This window comes from Lynx rufus, unplaced genomic scaffold (assembly GCF_022079265.1).
Source record: "Lynx rufus isolate CCGP_SWC_20201006 ecotype Redwood Valley unplaced genomic scaffold, mLynRuf1.p SCAF_9, whole genome shotgun sequence".
Classification (NCBI taxonomy): domain Eukaryota; kingdom Metazoa; phylum Chordata; class Mammalia; order Carnivora; family Felidae; genus Lynx; species Lynx rufus.
Genome location: NW_025814897.1, coordinates 76,063,453 through 76,080,663, shown reverse-complemented (window position 1 = coordinate 76,080,663; position 17,211 = coordinate 76,063,453). Strand labels below are relative to the sequence as shown.

Genomic DNA, 17,211 nt, shown 5'->3' with positions numbered 1-17,211 from the left:
ATAAGGATTATAAGGATTGTTGGAGGGTTACAAGACACATAGCATATGTAAAGGCTGGCACTTGATAAATACTAACCAGTATTATACCACCCAACTGACCAAAATGCTACATATTACCACTAATACTTGGACATTTCCTAACCATATAAGAGGCACCCAGGACTTGTTCATTTGTTTTCCTTCCTATGTTTAACTTCCCCATGATTATACAAGCGCAGTTATGTAATAACTTTTATTACATATTCTAAAGAAGTAGTAAGGCACAATGTTCCTTTACACAAATACAGCAGTCAGCACCAGGTAACTAAGAAACACAAATATGACAATTTTGGAACAGAACTCCCCTGCAAAATATGAAAGGTCTGTACTGCTGCTCTGACGGCAGACAAGCCTTTCAAAGCAGGCCTCCCCACCAGTGGCACCAGAACCACCAGGGGAAGCTAAAACAAATCAACAGATCGCTGTGCTCACACCCTGAAGATTCTGATTCAGAGGTCGAGGCACAGCCTGTGAATCTAATTTTGAAAAGCTCCCTGGGTGACGTACATATACGGACAAGCAGGCTCTGCACTGCTGATGCAGAATACAATAATTTTTTTATTGGATCTGGCAGCTGAGAATAGTGAAACCGCAGTTAAGACACACTGACTTCTTTTAGACACCGAGAGTACCAATTAGGTGGTGAGTGTTGCATTTTACAGAGGGAAGCATTTCCCCAGCATGGTCACGGCTTGAGAGAGTCATCGGCTTTTCCCAGGTCATGGATGGCGTTATTATCCAGCAGTTCCTTCTTCTTGCCACTTGGGTTCACTGCGTTGTTCAGCATTGCCCTAACCATAGTCGCCACCGGCACAGAGTGCCCACTGGCCCAAGATTCTGGTAAGGAGCCAAAGAACCTCCTAACCAACCATTCACCTGGACGAGATTCTTGCCTATCACACAAGAGAACTCTAAAGGGAAAAAGAAAAACCGAGGAAGAGATGGTTTATTGTATTCAGACCATAGAGGGTGTTATGAACTGAATGGTGCCCATGCCCTCCCCCAAATTCATGTTTAAGCTCTAACACCCAGTGTGGCTGTATTTGAAAACAGTGCACTTGGGGCGCCTGGGTGGCTCAGTCGGTTGGGCGTCCGACTTCGGCTCAGGTCATGATCTCGCAGTCTGTGAGTTTGAGCCCCGCGTCAGGCTCTGTGCTGACAGCTCAGAGCCTGGAGCCTGTTTCAGATTCTGTGTCTCCCTCTCTCTGACCCTCCCCCGTTCATGCTCTGTCTCTGTCTCAAAAATAAATAAACGTTAAAAAAAAAAAAATTTGAAAACAGTGCACTTATGAGGGTAATTAAGGTTAAACCAGGTCATAAGGGTAAGACCCTGATCTGATAGGACTGGTATCCTTACAGAAGGGGGAGAGATAGCAGAGATCTCTCCATGTGCACACAAGGGAAAGACCACGTCAGGCCATCTACAAACCAGGAAGAGAGGCCTCACCAGACACTAATTCTGATGGCACCTTGATTTTGCACTTCTAGCCTCCAGAATTGTGAGAAAATAAATCTCTGTTGCCTAAGCCTCCCAGTCTGTGGTGTTATTCTGTCATGGCAGCCTGAACAGATTAAGCCAATGGGTAAAAGATATTTTGTTTGGTGAATGAAGAGGACTTTTTTTTTTTTTAAGGCAGCAAAAGCTACCCAGGAAATTCCAGACTACTCTGAACCTGGCACTACCAAAGTGTCCGCCCTTTCCTCCAAAGCCAAAGGTATGTTCTTCAGAGAAGCAATCTATCTCCAGCCAGCTTCTTTCATATCTTGGAGAGCTTAGCTGTCAGCCTCTTCAAATGAAAAACTAACTTCTAGGGAAGAATGAACAGCGGCATACTCGTGGGCAGGATGAATGCTTACCCAGGCCTAAACACAGAGTAACGTTCGAATTGTAATTCTTCAACCCTAGCTTCCACTTCTCCCTGTTAATAAAAACCAAATTTTAGCGTTTAATCAAGAAGACCAATGCATCATAATGCTTAAGAGGGAATACCTTGGGGTTTTGAAGATAATCTGCTTCTGGAGGTCGAATAATTATAAATATCCTTATCCAGAATTTTAGATTCTGGGAAGTTAAGGAAGAGATCATTTAATCTTCACAGGCAGTAGAGAGTTCAAAAAGATGTACTGAATGAGAGGATGGCTGCATGGTCAGCCTGGCCTCTCGTGTGACTGATTTTAAAATAGATCCAGAGGGTAAGTAACATGTTAGGCGTTCAACCATCAATGAATAACCTCCCCTTAGTCTAGAATTAATGTCGCAGGCTGACGAACATCAACCTTTTTTGGTTTCCAGGTAGTTCCAGTAAAGTCAGAGGACCCACTGATCCTCTACATTACTGTCTTCCTAACAAACCCCATCAAATTTCAAGAGACAGTGAGATTACATCTACATGATGGCTTTCAATTAAATTTATTAAACAAACTATGAATTTTCATGCCAGCATCTCTATGAACAGAAATGCCAGAGGAGCTCAGGCCATGGGAACATCTAAAGGCCGTGTGGATTCAGTGGCATGAATTCCCCCTCTTTCTGGGCCTGTTCATACCATTCACTTGGCACCTAACCTGATGCATCACACAATCTTGGGTAGTTTTAAACACTTTTGTAAAGTTAATGTTTTTGACTATATTTACAGAGCTCTGCCACCTTCACCACCACGTAAGTTTAGAATTTTTTCATCACCTTCCCCCCCCAAAAAACCCCACACCAACCAGCATTCACTCCCATCCCCTTCCCACAAGCTCTATCCAACCACTAATCTTTCTGTCTCTATAGATTTGTCTATTCTGGGTATTTCATATACATGGAATCATACAAGTTGTGGCCTTTTGTGACCAGCCCCTCATAAAGTTTTCAACGTCCACCCATGTTATAGCATGTGTCATGCCTTTTTTATAGTTGAATAATACTCTTTTGTTTGTATATACCACATTTTATTCATCCATTCATCAGCTGATGGGCATTTGGGTTGTTCACGCTCTGGCTATTATGAAAAATGCTTCTATGAACATTCACATGCAAGTGTTTATGTGGACAAATCCCTTAGTTTTTACAAAGGTATGTTTTGTCTCTATCTGCAGCGTGCATAACAGAGTTAAGATAGCAGGCTGAGACTCTACTATCTTAGAAAGGCCCACTTGACCTTTGGCTTGTGTCTAGGAACTTGGATTTCAGGAGTGTCCCTGTCATTACCCAACCGGTAGGGTAGTTTATAGCGCCTAAACTGCTTGTATAAACAATGTGGTTTATGCTGAACACTTGGTTTCCTTCTGGAAGTTTATAATTTTTTCCAGGCTCAGGGTGCCAATGTGGCTGACCCCATAAAAACTCTCAACTCCTGGGGTCAGAAAGTTTTCTCTCATATTCTCAACACGCATTGCGGCAAAATTAAGCCTGTGTGACTCTACTGCAAAAGGACTCTTGGAAGCCTGTGCCTATTTCCTCTGGACTTCACCCCATTCATCCTTCCCTGTTTACTGCCTTTGCTTTCCCTGTAATAAATTGTGGCTGTGAGTGTATATGCTGAGGCCTGTGAGAACTTCTCACAATTTGCCAAACTGGGGGCTAGCCTTGGAGATCCCCAAACAAGAAACCTTGGGGGCAAAAGCCATACCCAATAATAAAATATCACCTACTCAGGAAGAGTTTAAGAATCACTGCCTCGAAGTCTCTTCTCATGCTAAGATTCCATGCTAATATTCAAGACCAGAGCTGCTACATCTTATTTCATAATTACCAGATACTCCACAGGGGGAAAGACACTGGGAATTATCTTTCCAATCACTCCTGTTTATTAAACATACCCGTGCAAAAAACAGTCCCTGTCATTATTAAAAAAAAAAAAGAATCTAATGCATTTAATGCCTTTCTGTATTATTTATAATTTTACATTATTTAGTATTGCCAATTAACCAGGGTTCTCCAAAATATATGAAAGACAGAAATACGCACAAACCTTAACTTGCAGATATAAAAAATTGCTCGACTTATCAGCTCCTTTAGAGGACATCAAGTTAAAATGTTTGCAGCCTCCAGCTTTTGCCAGCTCTGCAGACTTGAGGACATAATCTCGATCAACACGAACAAATCCTTCCTGAGGGTGAAAAGGATGGGAGTTATTTCCAAAAAGCTGTGAGTTCATCTTAAAGATTACTATTCAGGTTGGGTGGCAGGCCAGGAGGCCTGCAGGGGAATGGGGATCTAAATAAAATGCAACCAAGCATAGACCCTGGGAAAGACTCCAAATATGATCCTCAGGATAGACAGACCAGCTTTAGCAGCGAGGCCAGTGAGAAAATAAGGACGGTGACATGGAAACACAGACACCAAACAAATCTGCAAGGAGCAAAAGGAACAGTAAGGTCAGGCTGAGAAACTGCTTTAACTCACACATTTCTCTGTCTTTTAATAACTTTACAAGCTTACAACCCTCTCTCTCTTTTCTCTGTTTTGTCTGTGTCAGGTTTAACGTACAGGGTCTGAAGGCACAGCCGAGAACACTATCTGGGCACTACCAAAACAAAGTCTATTTAATTTCCAATTTTGTATATGTTTTACATCATACTTTACATATTAATGAAGAGTGAATCCTCAAATTGTTTTACTGAGAGGTATATGATCGGGAATGTTTGGGGGCCCCCGGTCTAGACTCAGTCTGGTGAGGGCAGTGGCTGGGTCTTTCTTCTTAATTCATATCTCAGCATTGGTGTGTGCCTGGCACACAAGAGGTACTCTAAAAATATCTGAATGAATGAATACAATCCAACAAAAGAAGAGAAAAGGCAAATCCAATTAGAGAGAAAAAAAAGAAGAACTAAGTAGCAATAAAGGAGGAAGGGGAAGCATGGTGCAAACAACAGAACGGAAACTCACTTCCAGGGCCTAACTAACGGAAGGTCACATGCCGGTACCCAAAACACAGAATTCCATCAAGTAACGGCTTCTCAGGACCAGGATGCTGGCATCCTCGATCTCCACACGGCTGGACAAGAGTCTAAAGCCTAGTGAAGCTGAACTTCATACACACCCACAACTCTATGATGAGGTTTTCTATAATGACAATTCCAAATCTGAAGACCATATTACTACCCTGGTGATTTTTTTTATTTTAACTAAAAATTTTCCCTGTAGTAGTTTTGGATCCTACATGTTTTATTTCGTAAGGAGATGTTTGTCTTGCACCTCAGGAAGTATCACGTCCAACCCCGTCATCATGGAGATGTGAAAACAAGGGCTGGCGTCTGGTGAACTTCCTTCTAAGAAGAGAAAGCTGAGAGTGGAATGCAAATTCTTGACTCTGAGTGGTGTCTCCATTGTATCCATCTTCCTTCTTATCTCACACTGCCTCCAGCTAACGACAATGACTAATTCATAACCTGGGGGGGGGGGATGAGAATAATGGCCCCTCAAAGATGTCCATGTCCCGACCCCCATACCTGTGAATATGTTAGGTTACACGGCAAAGGAGAATTCAGGCTGCAGGTGGAATTAAGGTTGCTAATCAGCTGACCTTAAAATAAGATTATTCTGTATTATCTAACTGGGCCCAATTAGTCACAAGAGTCCTTAGAGGTGGAAAAAGGAAGCAGAGAAATGTGAGGAGCACTCAGTCCCCTGTTGCCGGCCCTGAAGATGGAGGGAGGGGACGGTGAAGCAAGGCATGCAGGCAGCCTCTAGAAGCTGGAAAAGGTAAAGAAATGGATTTCTCCCCAGAGCCTCCAGAAGGGAACACAGCCCACTCGACACCTTGATTTTATCCCAGCGAAATCTGCGTCAGATTTCTAACTTAGAGACCTGCAAGATGATACATTTATGTGGTCCTAAGTCACTAAAGTTGAGGCAATTGGTGACAGCAGCAATAGGAAACTAAGAGATTTCAGTTTGAAAACAACAGGCCCAAGAAAACTTTTCCAACTTTGTATAAAAACAGATCGTAAAGGTGAACATGTCGTGAATATAGAGCTCGATGAATTTTCATAAACTGAACACCTTCTGCAACCAGCTCCCAGATCGAGAACTAGAACGTCACTCCTCCCCCCAAAGCCTCTCCTGTCCTTGGTCATCACTGACAGTACATTTCCAACTATATCCACTACCTGCAGGGCAGGGCTACGTTTCTGCCTTATTTGAGACAACAGAAACTTCACTCGGTCCCCACACGTCATCACCATCTCCTTCTGTGTTGTACACTTGCACTTTCATTCCTCACAGCACACCCCCTACACACTCATTCCAACTCACGATGCTGCTCTTTTACACCAGTATGAAGCAAACTGAGTTTACGACTCAGCTCATCCTGAGAGAGGGATGGGATTCCCTTCAGGGCCAGTCTCCGAATTGAGATTTTACATGTGCTGAACGTGTGCCAAGAAAAATAATCCAAAGCTACAAAGAAAAATTCTAAAGCCCTCGGCTCCTCTTCCACATCTATTTCTTCCCCTCAACCCCACTCCCCAAACTCTGATTTCAATAACAGGTTCGTTATTCACAATGAAATTACAGAGTGGACTAGTGGAATAAATTCCTTTTTGTCTTTTCAGTTGTTTTAGCACTATTGCTTGGGAGCGTTATCATAGCTGTCGCTGTTAAAATGCTTTCTCTTCTATCGGCTTCTGTAAAAATAAAGGAAAGATTCGGCCAATCACAAGTGCCTGGACCGACGCTGTCTCTCTCGCTTAATCCAGGGCCAGTAAAGGGATAATTTGATTAAACTGAGACCCTAATTTATTTGGCTTTAGTTCTGGATCAACCTCTCCTTAATAGAGTGCTGCCGTCTCCAATTGTTAGATGAAAATTAGAGTGACATAAATGCCATGGGACTTTTTCAATCTGATTAGTCCGCTAAAGCACATCAATACCACCCCAGCCATCACACTCTGGCGTCCTTCCTTTCACCAGCCCGGCGAACAACTGACAACCACTCCTTGCAGGACGAGCACCCACGCTGCCGCAGAGACCCCCACGCTTAGCCCGTCATCCCTGCTCAATGGGCCCCGTTGACAAGGTGCCCATACCTTTCTCCATTGCTGTTCTCTGGACAAAGCTAAAGATTGTTTTATTAGCAATCAATGGCTGTTAATCCAAAATGATTTCACAAATCCTCTGAGCCCTCAAGCTGATTATAAATACGCATTTTTCCAAGCCCACAAATTTTGAATTTCACTTCCCCCACCCTGATGCATGGCCTTTTAGCTGTGAATGAAACTCAAAAGCAAAGGGGTCAACGGCTTTCAAGGACTTAGAAACCAAACTTAAATGTGGATCCTGGTGACAGACTCGGAGATACCAACCCACACTAATTTTCTCTGGAGTGAGGAAGATTCCATTTAGAGACAGGAGGAAGCTATCTTTGAAATCTTAATAACATCCTTTCTTGTTCTCTAACTGCACAAATAAAAAAAAACAATAGGAGAAACAAGCTGAAACAAGCTACTTCATATCCAAGAAACACAATTTTTGGAAAAACAGTGTTTAGTTTCCCTAACCATATGGCAGGAGAAAAAGATATCTCTTCTGAGAGCATTACATCCATTCTGTTATAGCCAGTGTGCCTTACTTTAAGCTAGAAAAAAGAACTGATCAAATAAGTTCCCGCTATAAATTTCCTTTCCCAGCACCTGCTCAAAAGAATAAGCACAATGTAATACAACTCGGCAGACATATCTTCACAGGCTCCACAAACATCCAGGGAGACATATTCTCCAATGACTCTTTGAATCGTATTAAAATCCAAAGCTACTAAGTATTTCTTCTCATCTTCTTTACACATGTGTCAAAAGTGGGAACACTGTGACTTAAGATACAACTCGTCCTAACAAGGTATTTCAGTGCTGACTGGCATGGTCAACGAGCCTGCCACAACAATTCAACATCTGGGGCCTCCTTCTCCAAGGAGGGAGGATCTATCATCCTGTAAAGGGGCCCACTTAGCCATATTCCTGCTTCAGATTCTTTCTCCTTTACTCCCTTTGCAATCCAGCCCATAAAATTAGACTAGAAAACAGAGATGCTGACAAACAACAAATGGCATAATCTGAACCCCGTCTGTTTGTGTCCTGGAGGGCATCTCTGTATTTGATGCACAGCGCGCGGGAACCAAGATCTTGGTTAGAGAAAAAGCTCTGGAGAAAAAAATAAAAATCAAACAGGTACTGAGATTCCTGAGTTCATCTCTACGTTCTCACAAAATGTTTCCAGTTGGGGCATTCTTCTTTCTGTGTGATGGAAGTCAAAGAATTCTGCAGACCAAAGGGGTCTCAGTGGTCACCTCCTTCTCATTACCAATGAGGAGGCAGTGGCCCATGGGAGCTAACCAGGACATCCATGGCTATTTGGTATCCAGAGCCTCGAACCAGCGGGGGCCCTATCACTTCACGAGCACCCTCTCAGGCATCAAATTAAACAGTACAGATTACAACAGGAGTCAGAGAGCCTTTCCTATAAAGGATGAGATCGCAAAAACTGTCAGATTTGCAGGCTTATGTTAAGTTACACAGCTCTGCCAGCAGGGCACAACAGCAGCCACAGACAATACATTAGGTAATGAGAACAGCTGTGTTCCAGTAAAACTTTACTCGTGGATAATGAGATCTGAGTTTCTTATATTTTCACATCATGACGTATTATTCCCCTTTTGGGTTTTTTTTTTAGTCATTTTAAAATACAAAAACAGGGGCGCCTGGGTGGCTTGGTCGGTTAAGCGTCGGACTTCGGCTCAGGTCATGATCTCACGGTCCGTGAGTTCAAGCCCCGCGTCGGGCTCTGTGTTGACAGCTCAGAGCCTGGAGCCTGTTTCAGATTCTGTGTCTCCCTCTCTCTCTGCCCCTCCCCTGTTCATGCTCTGTCTCTCTCTGTCTCAAAAATAAATAAATGTTAAAAAAAAAAAATTTAAAATACAAAAACATTCTTAACTAAATGGGCTGCAGAAAAACAGGAGGGCTGGATGTGACCCACAGTCTGTGGTCTGCAACCTGGATTAAAAGAATGTATCATTAGAATCAGAAGCCAGGAGACTCTAACGATGCCTAATAAACGTTACAATCGTTCCATGAATCACATTAACGGCATTGTCCATTCAACAGAATCCAAGAACCTGGACTGCGAGGAAACAAATGAAGAGGTGAAACCATATTACACCACCTCAAACTCACTAACCACATCCTTCCCTTAATACACATAAGGGGAAAGCACTACTCTCAGTGACATCTGTGAGTTTTTGCTCCACAGCCCAGGCCAATGTAGATCTGGGTTTCAAAGGGTATTTCAACCTTCACTAGCACACAAGTTATGTATTAAAGCAAGGTGAAGGCCACCTGGGGACTACAGCACCTAGAAAAGCAGGCTCCTGAAAGCAGGTCCAACAAGAAGAGGAAGGTTGGCTCGCATCACAATCTCCCAAGGAGCTTGCTAAAAATAAGTTGCCAAGCTTCCAACCTTAGAAATTCTGATCCAGCAGATCTGGGTGGGGGCCAAGTAAGGAAGCCACTGCACCGATGAGACAAATGGGGCTTGTGAAGGTGAAAAAGAAGATCAGCACCTAACACGACTAAAGGAAATGGTTATCCAAACAGCTGACGAGGCTAACAGACCTATCCCTAGCTCCAGTTTCAAGAGAAATCTGGGTTGACTGAATTTTATGGGTTGGAATGTTCTCCCCCAGATTCCTGTGCTGAAGTCGTACCCTCCAGTACCTCAGAATGCGACCTTATTTGGAAACAGGGTCGTTCCTGACATTATTAGTTGAGGTGAGGTCACATTGGGTCGGGTGGTTCTTAATCCAATTGGACTGTTGTTGTAAAAAGGAGCAATTTGGATACAGCCACACACGCACACAGGAAAAACGCCAACTGAAGAGACATGCAGAGAACACGGTCATCTATGAGTCAAGGAGAGAAGCCTGGAAAAGTTCCCTCCCTCACAGCCATCAGGGTAACCAAACTTGCCAACACCTGGATCTCAGACTTCTAGCCTCCAGAGCTGTGAGACACTACATTTCTGTTGTTTATGCCACCCTGGTTATGGCACCTTGTTATGAGAGCCACAGCAAATTCAGACACTGAAGATCATAAGAGGGTAAGATGGCTACTCAAAGTGTCAACAATGAATGAGACAGAAACCATGAGTTTCTTGGAGCTTCTCTGATGGAAAGTCATATTGCCGAGGAAAAATGTGGGGTGTTCCAGTTACCAAACAGCTACAGAATGACACTAGGCTTGCATTGGCTTTACAGTATTCACCTGATGAGCTCTTTTTCTATAGAGAGGGCTGCCAACTCATAATTTGGAGTAGGGTGATCTTGGAAATCCACAATCCCCCTTCAGACAACTATTATTACCCAGCCACTTGTGAACTGTCACCTCTTTTAAATTACCTAAAGTTGTCACAACCCCCAAACTTTATATTGCATCCAATCTAAATTAGTTTCAAATTAGAAAAAAAAAAAAAAGACTTTCTGGAGGAAACGTCAACTTACTTGCTGCCACTATCCTCTTGAACCATTTAAACCCCAACTCATTTCTGAGATTATAGCTGGCTTAGCGGTTATTTCTCTTGCTTCCCCACCAATACTTTTCTTTTCAAACTGATTTTGGAGAACAAAAGGTATCAAGTAGCCTGAGGGTGGGATGGGGTGGGGGGAGGGAACCAACTCCATCTAAAAAAATATTCTGGATAGGGAAGACACCCGATTCCTCTGATTAAAACTGCTTTATGTGATTTGAATACATCAAAACAATTTAGACTTTTTCCTGGAGCATCCTATAATGAGATTTGCCTTGTGTCATGAATATCAACTGCTCCATACCTAATGCAGTGTTTTTTATTTTGCTGAGTCACCACCAAAATCAGGTTGGCACTTGAGACAGTTCAACCTGCAATGCACTAGAACAAAAGTTCTTCAATGCTCTCAGAGGTCACACTGCTTGTGACTGGCCCTGGGAGAGAAAAGCCTGCACCAGCTGCTGAGCAGGAACATGACCCTTTCTAGGAGACATAATCTGCCCATTCCCGGGAAAGTCCAATTTCTCTATAATCCATACTTTTCAGCACAGAGCTCAAACCCAGCTGGGTTCCAAGTGGACATAACAGAACTGCAAAAATTTGGAAATACATCCTTACCGAAAGCATAAATAGAACTATTATTTGGATCACCAGCAGGCCCAGAGAAACACATCTGAGCTAAACTCCTCAGCTGGTATAAACCAAGAGTTCTTAGTCATGCACTCTCCTAATGGTGCTGATGCGTGGGCCTGTGTATAAATCCATGATAAGCCCCCATAGCAGCATTGTGGTCCTGCATATTTAATAGATACATTTAGCTCCAGCAATCTTCTGCCAGAGGGATAAACTATAGTCAAGGTATATATCAAGATGTATTAACACTTGCCCAGAATCTACATAGTAAGCAATGACTTCTAACTAGGTAGTAAACTATGACTTCTGGACAGAGGCCGATGCAATTTAGAATACCATTAAAAAGAAAATAAAACACGGATTAGAACAGTTCTGCGTCAGTTAAGGCTGAATCACCACTGGGGTTGAATCATCGCCGAAGGCTGAGTCATCACCAAAGGCTAGCTGAATCGTGCCTCTGTTCTGACGTCCTATATCGGAAGTTTAAAGCTTGGCATGAAAATAGGTTCCAGCAAATCATTCATGTGAGAGAGAACGCTTTAAGTTTAAAACATTTATAAAGAAAAAAAAAGTTTACTGCCAACAGCATGAGCCAGTTACTTTTACTCAGACATAATGGTTTGCCTTCATCAGGGGATGTGGTGACAGCAACATTTGCAAGAGGCAAGACCTTGTAAATATTTACGACATCTCTCAGCACGAGGACTGAACTCAAGGATTACTTTGAAGGAAAGATGAATTTATCAGTACTATCCAAAGAATAGTAAAAGCTAGGGCAGCCTATGAAATCTTAAATGATAAGAGCTTATTTACATTTAAGCACCACAAACATAAAGAAAAAGAGGAAGAAAGGAATCTTTGACGTTACTGGCCGGCAAAAGGGAAAGGGGTCTATTTCTTCCTTACCGCCCCGGCTTTTTTTCTGGTGGTACCCAGGCAACAGAATCCAACATCATGACCTTGAAAGGCAGAAGCATAGTCATCCAACTTTTCAAAGTCCACCACTTCTTGATTCTAGACGACAAGGACAAAGCTGTATATAACTTGATGTTATTAAAAGAGAAAAATACCCCTCTAGATTTAAAGAATAAGTTACAGAACATTATTGAAGAGGCTGCCCACTTACCATTAAATTTTGCGAGCTCTCTGCTCTGACATCTCTTTCTCTTGCCAGTCTCCTATCTTTTCCATGTTAGGCTATTTAGCAGGGCAGATTCCTAGGTACGGAAATTGCGATGCCGCATAGTGTTTCTTTTACTTAGTAAGAAACCTCTGAAAGGGCCAGAGCGGCACTGGTGCAGAGAGGCAGAAAGCTGGGGCATTAGACATTAAGCATGGACACATTTAGTACTTTATACAGAATTAATAAGGTACTGGGTAGTTTTTAAGACCTAGGACCACAGGATTGTTACAGATACTATTTATAAAATTGATACTTTGCCAGGAGAAAAACCGAGTTTAGTAACATAATAGAAATTCAATTAAGGAAAATGCATAATCATATTTTTTAAAAATTTTGCAAGCTCATTTTCTCCCACTAAAAAGTTATTAATCTGAATTCAAAATCAACAATGCACTTAGATGTCCACAGTATATATAATTGGACTGTAAGTGATCCCTAGATCCCTAAAGTCAAGTTCAATTATCATTTTCTCTCTGGAAAAATAAAAGACCTGTCTATACCACCAGAAGGGATACCAGTGAGGTATAATTTCAGGGCAAGGAACGGTGTTTGGAACCTCAAAGACCTAGGTTCGACTCGAGCCTGCTACTTACTAAGCCTATGATTTTGGCCAAGTTATTTACCATGTGCCTGTTTTTCCACCAATAAAATGTGAATGATAATCTTTCCTTCAGTCCAATTCATGAACCACCTATTTTAGAATCGGCCAGTGAGTGTTTGATAGAAAGGCTTCTTCTTAGGTGTTGCACCGATACTCCTGAAGCAGAAAATGCCCTTGTAATAAGCACCCTCAGTAATTTTCATGCTCACTCAGGTTTAAGAACCTTCATGAAACCTCATAAATTTGTTGTGAAACCTAAAAAAGAAAGATTGAGGGATGCCTGGATGGCTTAGTTGGTTAGGCATCAGATTTTGGCTTGGGTCATGATTTCGTGGTTTGTGGATTCGGTTTGTGGGTTCAAGCCCCGCATAGGGCTCTCTGCTGTCAGCCCACTTAGGATCCTCTGCCCTCCTCTCTTTTCCCCTCCCTAACTTGTGTGTGCACCCTCTCTGTCAAAATAAATAAAGACTGGGGAAAAAAAAAAAAAGATTGAGAAGTTCCCATCACCCAGGAGTTCAAATAAAATGTAGTTTTCCTTCCCTAGTAACAACTTTTTCAAAAGGATTTTCAGGGCACTATGTGCAATGCTGAAGAAAAGTATGTTCCCATTAAGTGCATAACCAAAAGATGTGCCACCAGAACTCAGTTATCAAAGCACAGAACTCAATTTCCGTTTTTAATTACCAGGAGTATTTGACATATTCCATGAAGGCAGACTATGAAAACTACTTATTACCTAAGTCTGAGCAAAGATGTCCATTTTAAATAGAAAAGTCCTGGTGGACATAAGCTCTATGCAAAATGACTGACCGTGGGTATTCAGGGGTTAAGAACATGTATAGTGAGACACTTGTTACCTAGAATGTTCCACCTGTGAAGCCTATGGGACCAAGTTCTGTAGTTGTGGGGTCTCAGAATTACATTATAGTTTAATCTGCCACAGTTCACAACTCCCTTTAAATGAGGAAAGGAATCTGTACAAAGCTCAGACTTCAAATATTTAGGGGAATCTGGCATGTATCATTTGGCTAACCATGTAAGCTGGCAGTGGAGAGAATATTCCACTTACATCCACAAGGCTGCAGCCCTGGGAAGTTAAGAGGGCAATCTTATAAGTGAATAACCGCACCTTTCATTGCCATAGACTCTGCTTGCAATTCACTGATATCAGCATTGAGTGGACAGGTAAACAAGACAAGCAAAGTGGTTTAGAAAATTGCCCCAGGTTACAGGTCTGCTTCTAGAACCCAGCTTGAATGGCTCTGAAAATGTGCTCTTCTCTGTCCCCCCAGGCCCCATTACAATCCAGGCCGGCCTTACAGGAGTCTAGATTGAAAGAAGGGCTTTGCCCAAGGTCACACAGTGAGTGGGTAGCTGACCTGGGCTTAAAACCGCGACAAAAACTTCCAGAAAGGGCTCTCACAGACCATTCTTGGCCACATTCTGATCACCTCCACCACTGCACAGGCAATCGTTCAGCCTTTAGGCTTAAAAATATGTTCACTCCGCAGAATCGCTGCAAATACATTTTTGAGTCCCAGCTGAAATACCCACCACATTTTTATAAGCTTCCTCATCGAAGGTGAGCTTTCTCCGGCCAATGAGCGTGACTTTGGAAAACAGGTTCTGTTCCAAGATTTCTTTTAAGAGCACTTTGCCGGTTTCCCCGCTGGCCCCCAGAATAAAGACAGATTTATTCTGCATCCTGAAGTCTTCCCGAAGCTTCGGCAGCGCCTCAGTCTCAGCCATGCTACAGAAATAACATCGACAGATGTGGTCTTGGGATGTTTAAAGGATGGCCCTTGCTTATCCTGGGGAACAATGGTGGTTTATTTGTTCTAGAAAACGGTACTATTTTTCTCCGCAGTCTGGGCCCAGGGGAAAGTGCTGAATCACCTGCAGGGCGTGGCGCCCTGGCCGTCCCCGCAACTGAGTAAATCTACTGCTCGGAAGGGGCCCTAAGGAGAATGCGTCCAGGTGCCACGGCACCCATGGGCCTGGTTCTCCACCGGTACCTCCGGTTCCAACCCCTCCTTCCTCCGCCCACTGGGATGCAGGGGCCTAGCTCGGTCCCCTGCACGGAGGGGTTACCTGGAGCCGGCCCCCGGCCCCGCGTCCTCAAGCCACAGCAGGAGCAAGGCGGCCAGCAGTGCCGCCGCCGCCGCGCTTAGCGCCGCGGGCCCGGATATCAGGGAATCCCCCCTTCCCCTCGGATCCGCGTCCCCTCGCCCCATTCGGCGGATGCCCCTCCCAAGTGCGCGCGGGGGTGGCCGAAGCGCGCGCTTACCCGACTACGTCTTCCGGTGATTTAGCAGAGCCGCTGCCTCGCCTCGCCTCGCCCCGCCCGGGGGGGGGGCGGGGCCTGGGGGGAGGGCGCGGGTCGGGCCGCGAACCCGTGCGCAGCGCTGCTGGGTGGGAAGCCTGGAGACCGTTTCCTAAATGTCAGCCTTCGCCTGCATCCTTTTTTCGACCTTCGTGCCGCCGCCTAGGCTAAGGTCGCCCTCATCCAAGGCCTCGGCCAGTAGACGCGACCTTCGCTGGTCTCTTTCTAAAACGTGTCATTTCAGTCGTGTATTGGATATCTCTATCTCGAATTCACCATGACAAAACCTTAACCGTTCCCATCCAACCACCCCAAACCGAAATTAAACAAACCTCCTTGCCTCCCTTGGGTCTTGCTTTGCCTATACATTCTCACATCCTCACCCCTCCTCTCTCAAGTCAGAAATTTGGGCTGTCCCCATTGACTCCTTTTTCCTGGCCTTTCCACCGTCCAGATTAATCTCCAAGTCCTGCCATCCTATCTGCCTTTCAGACATTTCTCTTGTGTAATTCTCTCACCAGAGCTCACCAGTAAAACTGGTTTCCCTACCCAGGTCCCAGATTGTGAGCCAGGGTGATCTTCCACACCTGATCCCGTGGTTCACTCTCCCAGATCAGCGGTGTTTAGAACATAACAATCTACATTGGGCCTGCCCTGGATCTTGAAGTCCTTGTCAGGAATTAGAATCACAAGTAGGAATCTGAACAACAGAGATAGACTGCGTTGTAAACGTTGGTTATTTTGGGCTGCCCAGCATTCAAACTCTATCCCTATTTTTGGGAGTTCCAAAGTAAGTAGGACACAGGACCCCACCTCCCCCTCTAGAAGCCAAGTGAACCATGTGTTCCCTCACCCAACTCCTTGTGAATTGTTATATATAGGTGAGACCTAGGCTCAGCTCATCAGACACTGCCATCCAGGCTTTCACTTCTGGGGGAGTGATAAATAGATGCAGTGGAAGCCTCAGATAGGGTTCGACTGGGCGAACCAGCCATAGGATAAGGGCATCATCCTCTGATCTGTCAGAGAGCTGATGGTTTGATCCTTTCCGTGTTTTGCCTCCTTAATTCCTGCCTGTTTACAGAGCCTGTTCTTTATAGTTTGCTATTCTTCCTGTAATTTCGTTTTCTGCTTCAGCTAGCCAGAGCTACTTCTCTTGCTTGCAATAAAAAACCTTGAATGATACAAAGCAGAGTGATTTGTTCCCCACTGACCTGTCACAGTGTTTGCACCCTTCCCTTTGGGCTCCTAAAGCTTTTCCACTAAAATGCAATTTAAAATCTTGTCAACTAGCACTGTCTCAAGAATTTATTCATCATATCTCTTGCAGAGATTAATTGTCCCCAATGTCCATTCTCCCCTTTCTTGTTTTTAGTTGTGGCATAATTGCTATACAATAAAAGGCACAGGTCCTAAAGGTTCAGTTCCATGATTTTAGACAATTATATATACACCTAGGTAACCCACCCAAAACAAGATATAGAACATTTCTGTCAACCTGGAAAGCACCTTCATTCTTCTTTCTAGGCAATCCCTCCCCATCCCAGAAGCAACCATTTTCTGATCTCTGTTGATACAGATTACTTTGGCTGTTACAGAACTTCATTAAATAAAACTATACAGCATATACTCTTTTGTGCCCCAAGTTTTTCTGCTCAACATAATGTTCTTAAGACTCATCCCTGTTGTTGGTAGGGCTGCATTATGACCTCCGTGGGCCCTTGGGACTTCATGGGCCCCTTTCTTCATAAAAAATAAAGTTAAAAAATTATATTTTATAACTGTGTTACTATAAAAACAAACATATCCATATTATATATTAATAAAATGTTTTCTTCAGCCTGAAAGTTCATTTTTTCCTCCTGATTTTAAAGAAATTTAAAGAAATTTAAATTTAGATTTGTATCAGTACTTTGTTCCTCTGTTGCTGAGTG

The 17,211-nt window shown here is 43.6% G+C and overlaps 1 protein-coding gene across 2 annotated transcripts; it reads right to left on the bottom strand.

Moving 5' to 3' along the window:
- Positions 1–218: 218 nt before the first annotated feature.
- HTATIP2 (HIV-1 Tat interactive protein 2) lies at positions 219–15,295 on the bottom strand. Of its 2 annotated transcripts, none has more exons than XM_047071020.1 (6): positions 15,242–15,295; positions 14,509–14,704; positions 12,077–12,184; positions 3,996–4,133; positions 1,897–1,958; positions 219–950 (listed from the first exon to the last, which is right to left on the bottom strand). In XM_047071020.1, exons 2-6 carry the CDS (start codon positions 14,701–14,703, stop codon positions 725–727), a joined length of 729 nt encoding a protein of 242 aa, XP_046926976.1. In that variant the 5' UTR covers position 14,704; positions 15,242–15,295; the 3' UTR covers positions 219–724. The 2 variants fall into 2 exon arrangements, with proteins under 2 accessions (XP_046926976.1, XP_046926975.1); XM_047071019.1 differs by lacking the exon at positions 15,242–15,295 and adding an exon at positions 15,046–15,141.
- Between the last annotated feature and the right edge of the window lie 1,916 nt (positions 15,296–17,211).